This window comes from Anopheles stephensi, chromosome 2 (genome assembly GCF_013141755.1).
Source record: "Anopheles stephensi strain Indian chromosome 2, UCI_ANSTEP_V1.0, whole genome shotgun sequence".
In the NCBI taxonomy this organism is placed as follows: Eukaryota; Metazoa; Arthropoda; class Insecta; order Diptera; family Culicidae; genus Anopheles; species Anopheles stephensi.
Window position 1 is genome coordinate 37399264 of NC_050202.1, and position 9626 is coordinate 37408889.

At 43.4% G+C, this 9626-nt stretch overlaps 3 protein-coding genes across 3 annotated transcripts; all 3 read left to right on the forward strand.

The window, feature by feature from the left end:
• Window positions 1-17: 17 nt before the first annotated feature.
• Window positions 18-3351, forward strand: LOC118517683 (snRNA-activating protein complex subunit 1). The gene is made up of 4 exons (XM_036064094.1): window positions 18-187; window positions 251-732; window positions 2123-2489; window positions 2559-3351. Exons 1-4 carry the CDS (start codon window positions 54-56, stop codon window positions 2599-2601), a joined length of 1026 nt encoding a protein of 341 aa, XP_035919987.1. The 5' UTR covers window positions 18-53; the 3' UTR covers window positions 2602-3351.
• Window positions 1136-1965, forward strand: LOC118517685 (ER membrane protein complex subunit 8/9 homolog). The gene is made up of 2 exons (XM_036064096.1): window positions 1136-1426; window positions 1508-1965. The coding sequence occupies exons 1-2, from the start codon at window positions 1238-1240 to the stop codon at window positions 1910-1912; spliced, it is 594 nt and encodes a 197-aa protein (XP_035919989.1). The 5' UTR covers window positions 1136-1237; the 3' UTR covers window positions 1913-1965.
• Window positions 3352-6567: 3216 nt separating the features above from the next.
• On the forward strand, window positions 6568-9247 carry LOC118517682 (spondin-2). Its single transcript, XM_036064092.1, has 4 exons — window positions 6568-7669; window positions 8206-8483; window positions 8576-8797; window positions 8876-9247. The coding sequence occupies exons 1-4, from the start codon at window positions 7438-7440 to the stop codon at window positions 9206-9208; spliced, it is 1065 nt and encodes a 354-aa protein (XP_035919985.1). The 5' UTR covers window positions 6568-7437; the 3' UTR covers window positions 9209-9247.
• The last annotated feature ends 379 nt before the right edge of the window (window positions 9248-9626 follow it).

Sequence of the window (9626 nt, forward strand, 5' to 3'; positions counted from 1 at the left end):
ATTTTTCACTGGCAGCAAGCTCAGCAAACTGTAAACAAACAACAAAGCGCGGCATGGCAAGCGTTGTATCAAGTGGTTTTCGTGACGATTGTTTGGAGTTTTTAAGTGAATTTTCCAAGTTGAAGGCGCCGGACTATCAAACCTTTTGCCAGGAATGGAAGAGAACCAATTTCCAGTACATTTTTTAGTAAGTTCATCGTGCATGTATTCGTTTTGTTATCCTGTAAATCACGTTGTTTGTTCGTTCCAGCGGACGGAATACGGATGCAGAGATGGCAGAGTATTTGGGGGAAATATTTTACACCGTTAAGAAGTGCTTCTTAACTTGCCACAATCAGTTTGAGCGAATCGCATCATTTTACCTGCTGTACACGCTATATTTCAAGCAACCGCTATTTACATTTTGCAAGATACGGCTCACATTAATGGAGTGGCGCATGGTGAAAGATTTTGCGAAACGTCCGTACAACGGCCAGGAGCTACCGCAAGTAACAGCTATACTGTGGAAGATGTTCAAATCCGATGCATTTAGATTTGTGCAAGATGAGCTGGAACGCGGTTTTGATAGATTCTTTTTAAAAAGCTGTGGCAACAGCTTCGACGGTTCTGGACCGTTAAGAACAACCAAGGATTTGGAAAAAGAGCTAGTTGCATTGACGACTCCTGGTGGCCTCATCAATGCGATGGAGATTCTTGAAATGGGGTACAACGAGATGAAAGAGGAGCTTGATGGTAAGTTCTATTTTACGTTGTATACATTAGTAAAACGAAAACTCCTAGCCTAGGAGACTGTAATTTTTTGCAATCAAAATTGAAAAGCATTAGTGCTACACGACTACAATCTTCCTATCTTATCCGGCAATAGGAGCCATGTAATGATGATCGTGGGTAATGAAGATGGTGTTGTGTAAACTCATGAATAATTGCCATCAAAGCTGAAATAAATTGCTTTTTGGTCAGTCTGCATAAAGGCTCCCCCTCCGCCCCAACACATGGGCACGCACTTCGCTACTAAGTTACCCAAAGAGGTGTCTTTTTCGGACTTTTAACTATTATAATTTATTTATCTGATAATTTTGAATTAAATTGCTTTCATTTGGCTGGCCCATAGTGCAACCGTTATTGAGGAAGTTTTTCACTGGGGTTTGTAGCTGTCACATAGCTGTCAAACCATTTAGGTCCAAATTGATGAAAAACAAATCGTACGTATTCTGCACACTTTTCACAATAACGAAATATGTCGGAAACAATGTTCGATGCTCGTGCGTACTGCAAAATAATGCTGCATGCAGCAAAGTACCCGCATTTATCCGTAAATGGACTACTTTTGGCAATAAATGGTAAACCAAATGTAATAGTGGATGTGGTACCTCTGTTCCATCAGTGCCTTCATGTGTCACCCATGGCTGAAGTAGCTATGGTTCAGGTATGTAGAGCACACCCGGGATGTGTATTTTTCATTTGTAACTGTTTAGCAGTAAAAATTGTGCGTTTTTTATAATTGCAGGTAGAAGCAAAAGCATCGCAAAAGGGCCAACAAATTGTTGGGTACTACGTCGGGTGTGAAAACTTCTACGACAACCGGTTCGAGCGGGCACCGGGAATACGGATTGCGGATAAAATAGCAGAAAATTGTGGCGACGCTTGTATTGCCGTTATCGATAACCGTGCTGTATCGATTAACATGCGCTATCCAGCATTGAGGATGTGGCAGCATCGAGACAATCGCTGGGTGAAAGCAAAGTGTGTAGTCGAGAACGATCACGCCACATTCGATGCTGTATCCTGCCTATTGCAACGTGGTGCTGCAAAAGATCTGCACGACTACGACAACTACCTGGACAATACGCAAAACGATTGGAACAATGTGCATTTTAACGGAGATTTGAAGCAGATACTTTCCATGTACTGAGAACTGTGGCAACATGCAGTTCTGAGTTGAAATATATGTTCGTGAAAAATGTATGGACAAGTTTTATTTTTCTTAAAATATCCGCAAAGAAGCAATGCCAATTTCCAGCATTTTCAGGGTCGAGTGTTGATAGAAACATGCATGATACGAATTCATTTGTTTGATTTATTTTTCTCGTATTTCTATTTTTAATTTAATACCCTACTGAAGGCACCGAGCCCACCGATGGCGACAAAATACCGCAGTCAAAATTGATGCAAAGCTTGCTCAACGATATTGAATCACTTGGAATGACGTTGCGGAATAACGACATCCAGGGACCATCACGTCCAAGTAGTGTAAAAGCAACGGAGGACGACCCTGACTCTGTGGGAGCCAAACGATATTCGTTGCGCAGAAAGGCTTACAAACGAGAAGTACACAAAAAGGTGTTTCGTATTGCCGGAAGTGAGTCCCGGGCGGATTCTGAGGAATCGAGTGATAAAGACGCTACCCCAGAAAAAGCAGTAAAACTGGAGCAGATGGAACCGAAACCCAGGGGCTATCGAAACGTTCGTCAACGAGGGGTCAAGTTAAGGTAAGAATGAAATACTTACTGTTTTATTTACCTTGTAGACTAACGGAAGCTGCTTGTCTTTGATTTCAGCGATGGTGAAGAAGAAAACGCCGAGCAAGATGATTCTGGCTGAAATGTAAAAAAATGTCTTTGCTAACTCCAGTTTTAAAATAATGTCGGAAGTATGTGCGGCGATTTACCCCATACCACGATGTACTAAAAAGTCCTGCGAAGTGTCTAGTTATAAATAGTCATCTGAAGACCCAGCATGTTTCCTAGCTGTGCATCACGGGTGGCATATGTACCTATAATGTATAGCACCAAATAATTTATAGCCGCGATGTCACACAGTTGTCGTATTTTAACTGAATCTCTACTTCCCACGAAGCTCGTTGTTTCTTGGTGCTATTGATCGAATGTATTTTTTGGTACAGTTTATGGTTGCATTACCATAAAAGTATATCAAAGTGTTCTCGGCGGACGAACCATCAGTTCATTTCAATCCCAGCAGGAAGCCGCACTAGTGGGAACACATCCAAGCCACCGAATCGTTTAAGTATGAAATTTACACTATTCGGCAATTCTGATCGGCGACCTACTCGGAATTATCAACATGTCTGGACGGGGGGCCTGAGTCCTCCATACGCAGGATTAATTACCTTGCTGTGGGCCATTAGCTACAAAACGCTGTGGGTCAAACATAACTAGAGTCGGACAATGGATAAAAAGGAAGGTTGTTAAAGTATGGTGAGTTATAGCGGCTAGATTTATTTTTTTGCCTTTTTGTGCTGCAGAAAAACAAGCCATTTGTTTATTCAATTTTAGCAAATCTTACGTTCAGGCATTTGTTCAAGAATAAAAACATACATATAAAAACATGTAATATATGACTTTTATTGAATTGAAGGAGTTCTGATTAACTATTTTGAATTCAAATTTAATTACAATGTGCTGCATTGATTTTTTACACGTGTATCCCGGAACGCAAAACTAGGCGGTATAGTGGAAAGCAATAAAAAACTTATGCTTCCATGAATTTGAGCTTCATAACTTTGAATGGCTTGCATTATCCAAAAATATATTGTGTGAGCTAGAACCTCATGTTTCTCCTGTTTCCACACGGCAGAACCGGGGACCAAGCACTGTCGGTCCGTCTCCCCATACGCAGGACTGGCAGGCCACGACCTTTCCAGGTTGCAGTGCTAAAGAATAATAATAAGTCTAAAGTCGCCCAGAAGAAATATGCTCAAAATATAGATTCCATTCCAGATCGTCAGCCGTTTATTCTGAGAGTTGGTCTGGCTCTTTGTCAACCTTGGACACGTTTTGTTATTATGAGTCAAAGCTTTTTGCACATTCCTTCATTTCAATTTGGGCCTTACAAGCAACGGCCAGGCCGTTCTTTATGAATTAAAAAAAAAAAATTGGGCTTTACACAACTCCTCTACCCATGTGGACGGCCTAAAAAGGAGTTTCTATGTTGCTTGATCCGGAATCATTCTCATGACTTACATCTTATACCAGAGCCTGGCAAGTCACATTATAGCGGCTCCTTCAATGCCCTTCCACACATCTGTTGCCTTCTGAGCTCGACTGACAGGAATTCGTTAGTTTTTAACAGAGTCCATGTTTCAGAGTCGTGTGTGAGTACTGGGGCTGTAAATGTTCTTAACAGTCCCAGCTTAGTCCGTCGTGACAGATTTTTTGGGAAGCTTCCTCAGACTGTAGTATGACCGGTTGGCGGCCAACACCCTTGCGACATCTATCTTGCTAATAGTGCTGACCTTTGACCCCAGATAGGTGAAGTTTTGGACGACTTCAAAGATGCGGTCACCTATCTGTAAATATACCCTGCCTAAATCAGTATCACTATCAATCTGGGTTTCGCCTCTTAAACCCTCTCTCTCAGGTATGCTACCTGCTATACATCTTAAAATATATTTTAAGAAAAAGATACAAACAAATATTTAAATCCAAGTGAACCACATTTCACCAAGAATGAAAGAACTGCATATTTAGCAATTTTAACTAAACACTTATCTACAATAAACTGACCAGGGCACTCGCCTGGCGAGTGGTGCAATAGAATATCAAAAACTCCAAAACGATGTGAGTTGCATTCCTTTTTTGTAATCTTGGTTTAGGCAATACAGCCAGGCCGCTCGGTCGCTCCGATAGAACTCTAAGTTCTTGTCTTCATGCTAAAATTCACTGTAAACAAATTTATGACTCAACAGTCATAAAAAACAGTAATTTTTAAATAAATTAACGTTCGAAAAGTTTTAACCTAATTTAAGGTATGTCAACTTACCTTAAACTACGAAATTGTTAATATAAATAAATCTGTCTTTCCCACCCAACTGAAGTTAGTCCAATTCTTTCAAGAGCTTTGAGTTTTCCCCTACCTATGGTAAGTCTCCAACGAGCTAGTAATAGATGTTTGTACCGAAAATCTAAAGCCGCCTAGTCGACTTATCCCTTCGCTGATTTGCCTCTACAAAAGTGGTATGACGTTTCGAGTATAATACTGCCCGAGAGTAAAAACGAGTGATCGACGATAACCGCGGAGTAAATGATGACCGCTCATTTCAAGTTTACACTCCAACATCTGCTGTAATGCCTGCTCGATTCTTTGGCTAGCTTTTGCATCATGAAGTAGCCTCTAATCAATGTTGCCTAGGTAATTAGCGTATACCAGAATCTGAATTGACTTATAAAGGATGATCTTGGATGACCCACTCTTGTGCAACTGCAAGAGATTTTGGCCTACCATTACTGGCTTGATAGACTTAATATAGGTGGACATCCTGCGCAAGGGAAGACAATCCGACGGTACGCGATTTGATGCTCGGCGCTGCCGTGTGAAGACCAGTGCCGCTGTTGCCTTTGCCATCGAGATCAAACACAAACGTCCCAACTCTGATGGGAGTTTATCTCTCTCAGAGCATGTGCTTTTTTCGGGTTTCGGGTGATTCACTAGCAGTGAAAATTACGATTTATGAATCCAATTTTTCGAACGCGTCAAAACGAGGTACATCATCATGGGCTGGTGTGAGCCATGAAACTGGATACCCCGTTCGCTCCACTGACTGACTGACTATCGTACGCGTCCACCAGATAACTGTCACTATTTAAATGCTAATCAACCAAATATAACCCTACCTCCGACCGTCTCCACACACGGTCAGCTGAAACCACACCTCCTGAAGACGACTTATTTATTGACTCAATCAACTTATTGTTTCGACTGCACAGTTAAGCACCATCCTTCCATTCAAGAGTAACGCACCGCTGTTGTCGTCCGAGCTCGGGGAGTTAATTGCATGTTTTGGCTTGCGGAGATTTGATCGGATCGAATCGGATCGGGGGCAGACACCTCGAGGGTGGCGTCGATCACACACACCTTCGAAGCGTGGAAGCAATGATTGAATTGGTAAAGTCGCGTTGGTCATCGTATAATTTTTTTGGTGCTTAATGCCGCTAGTTCCCAATAGATCTGGTGTTGGAAGTGTTGTTGTAATGTGTTGTCACCGCGCGGCCGGCGTGGTTTAGCATGATTTGCATAGCATTTTGGTCGGTGCAGGAGTTGTAATTTATTTCACAGGAAGCCTTAACCAGATTTTGGAGATCATTTAGTAAACCATTAGGCACAAAGTTTTATCGAAATCTGATGCAGCTCGTATTGTTTCCATTGAACTATTATGCGCAGATGTGTAGGACGGTTGAAATTTGTTGGAATGATGAGTTCTTCGAAGAACGATGTAGGGTTTGTCAGTGGTACGAAGCTATGGTTGAAAAAAGGGGAAAAGATAGTGAATTGTCGCAACACGATCATTTTAGGGTTAACATTTTTCATTCGATCGATCTGGCAGTGGCTCTTCAGTGTTGCGGTCGTTAATTCAAAGTGTTAAGTTACTTATCCGTTGGCGGTGGAAGATATTCGATAGCGTTTGTCATTTATTTTACATACTTTTTTTGTTGTTATTATCATTTAAAAGGAGGATCCATAGATTTTTGCTTTACATAGAATTGAACATGCGCAACCCCTGCAGAGGATGATCGAGCGAGACATTTAGCCGCGCCAGATCGTCTTTTGCTTGCGCGGTGTATGCATGTGGTCATCGCGAAACATTCAAACCATTCCGTCGGTTTGAGGAAAAGAGATATTGCTCCGATCTTGCGATAGAGAGAATGAAGCTTGTGCAGATGGTTTATAAATAACGAACCGTACCTTATGAGTTGCCGTAGTTTGTCGTACCACGCATATGCATGGGGAGGAGGAGGATCGTGTGGTTGTTAAGGATTGATTTTTTTTTCTTTCTTTTGAAGTCCGATGTGATGTCGACCTGACTGGTCGGGAGTATGAATCAGTCTTTCGGTGGATTCTGTGAGTGGCGGATAGAATTTTGTTGTCACAGTCCACAGACTCGATCACGAACGGTCGCGTTTGACTAGCGATCTTTCGGAAGCGGCTTTCGTGCGTAGACCGATCCGTTCGCTGTGTTTCTCAGTTTTGTTGGTAAAGTCTGTTAACCTGACCTGTCCGTACGCTAACACTTTGGCGCCACGACACAAAGTACGAAAAGGGGAGCGTCCTAGCGTTCGGACTCAAGGTATCAAGTGGAATTGATTGATTGATCTATCGGTGCTGAGCAAACCCGATCCCCCCGGTCCGAATACATTGATTGTATTCGTCGTGCAGGAAAGGTGAAAACGAATCTAGCCGTGAGGCCATGTGTTTGCGTGTTGGCGCGTTTCTTTAAGCCCGATCTGTCGTGCACGGCACACCTACCGTCGACAGCCGCTTGTAACTGAATTGCGGATCCGGATTGCGTCTCGCTGGCCGCAAGTCAGGCCGGCACTTGATTGGCGTTAGTCGTGTACGTCTGGTTGCGATCGTGCGATCGCGAAGCGGTTACGTTTGGGGACGGACGGGCGGACGGGCAAACTAAAACAAACACGAAAAATAATGCACACCAAACTGGTCCTCCTTCTGGTCGCGCTGGTGGCGGCCATAGCCGTGCATAGGGCCACGGCTGCAGGCCATCCCATCGGGGGTGCCGTTTTCTCTGAAGAAAGTTGTCACAGGGCCGGGGTGCTGGTTTTCTACCGCATCAAGCTGGTGACCAGCTGGTCGAAGAAACTTTTCCCCAAGCACTATCCAGAATTTAGACCGCCGCCACAATGGAGCATGACATTTGGTAAGTAGTGATACTAGTGATGTTGTGATTAGATTAAGTTCTACCGTGTGATTGCCTGTGAGGTGTGGAAAACGATCGTGGTACTTATTTGCTAATACAAGTCGATAGAAATGAGTTTTTGGAGAAGGTATATGATGAGTCTGTAGTGAGTAACACAATGGTTAAGGAATGGAATGAACATATTTACAGTATTTTTCGCCTGACCCTTCTGAGTTTTGAGTTAAGTAAAATAAACTTTGCTAGTGTCTTTCATCGAATTGATCAACCAACGCCCTGCGTGCAAAACTATCTCATGCTCAGTATGTTACTCAGCTTATAGGGAATGGTAAATGTACTTGTAAATTGAATTACTCACTCATTTTGAACCTAGTTGATTGGTATGTGAAATGTGTAAATTTCATTTAAATTAAACCTTAACGCTTTACAACAAATACAAGTCTGCATACGGTCCTGCCGAGGTTAAGTTGTCCAACATTTTACTAATTAAATTGCTACACAAAATTGTGTCTGTTTTTTTCCGCGGTTTGGTTCATTAGGTCAAACGCACAACGATAGCTTCCAACTGTTTCAACTGAAACACCCAGCATCGGTGCCGGTCGCAACCTTTGCAGAAACTGGACAATCTGCATCATTGGAAGAATCGTTGGCCGCCCAACAGGACCTGCTGTTCGACGAGTTCCGCCTGCCGAAGATTCGCAAGGGAAAGGGCGAAAGTGAGGCAACGTTCTTCGTCGACGGTGCACACTCGAGTGTATCGTTCATAACGAAAATAATACCTTCGCCCGATTGGTTTATTGGACTGGACTCGTTTAATGTAGGTTTGCGAATGCGAATGATCGTTCAGTGAAAAATTAGCTTAAAATAGTGTAATAACCGATGATTTTCTGATTGGTGTTTTTCCTCTAGCTGTGTTCGCGAGGGCGATGGCTGGAAAAGGTGACGATCCCCATTCATCCTCTCGATGCAGGGACTAGCAGTGGGCTTACCTTTACCTCACCGAAGTGGCCCACGAATCCACGCGGCTTGGTGGAACGAATCACTGCCCGGTATCCGCTTCATTTCGCCAGCAGCTTTTTCTACCCCGAAATCAAACACCTGCCTCCGATAGCGCATGTCACGTTCACCAAGGTAAGCTAGTCAGTCACAGGTGTCTGTCCCGATCGACACTGATCGATTTTGCTATGTGGTGTTGTCTTTTGTGTGTAGATTAAAGAATACCAGAACCACAATAACGTCCACAAGAAGGTGAAGAAACTCAAGTACAAACAGCGCACGAAGCTGCTGCGAAAGCTGAACCAACAGCAACCGTCCCCGAGCGCCGACAACGAGATCCTCCTCTCGGACAAAGACTGTCGGGTTAGTGCGTGGTCTGCGTGGAGTCCTTGCAGCAAGACGTGTGGGTTGGGCAAAAGAAATCGCACCCGCAGCGTGCTACAGAACCAGCGGCATGGTGGCGTTGAGTGTCCCGCACTGGTCGAAACGGAATGGTGCGGATCGGCCCGTCAGTGTGCGGAGTTGGCCGCGTACTTTAGATGGTAGAGGTTGCAAATAAATGAACTTGAAATCGGGTTGTTAAGACGCTGGTTGCTCCTGTGCTGCGGACTGGAACCGGAAAGAAATGTTAAGGTCTTCTGGTAATGTAACGAATTGCTCATCGTCAGTGTGTTCGTAATGGTCGTTTTCATAACTCTTATGGGTTTAATTCTCCAATAAATCGTAATGATTTACTCACAAGGTTTAGTTCTGCGTCAGAATTAATCTCTATACACCCATCAATTCATCAGTACGGCGTTAGTAAAATAAAACTAACCTTCTTACTGGACTCAATAGGAGTTTCCCAAAAGGAGCGTTTCGTGCCCGTCGGATGGCTTATTGCATGAACGGAAAGCTAATTTACTGTGATATGTAATACTCATTAATACAGTTTGTTGCGCGTGCAACAAATCAACACCCTGAT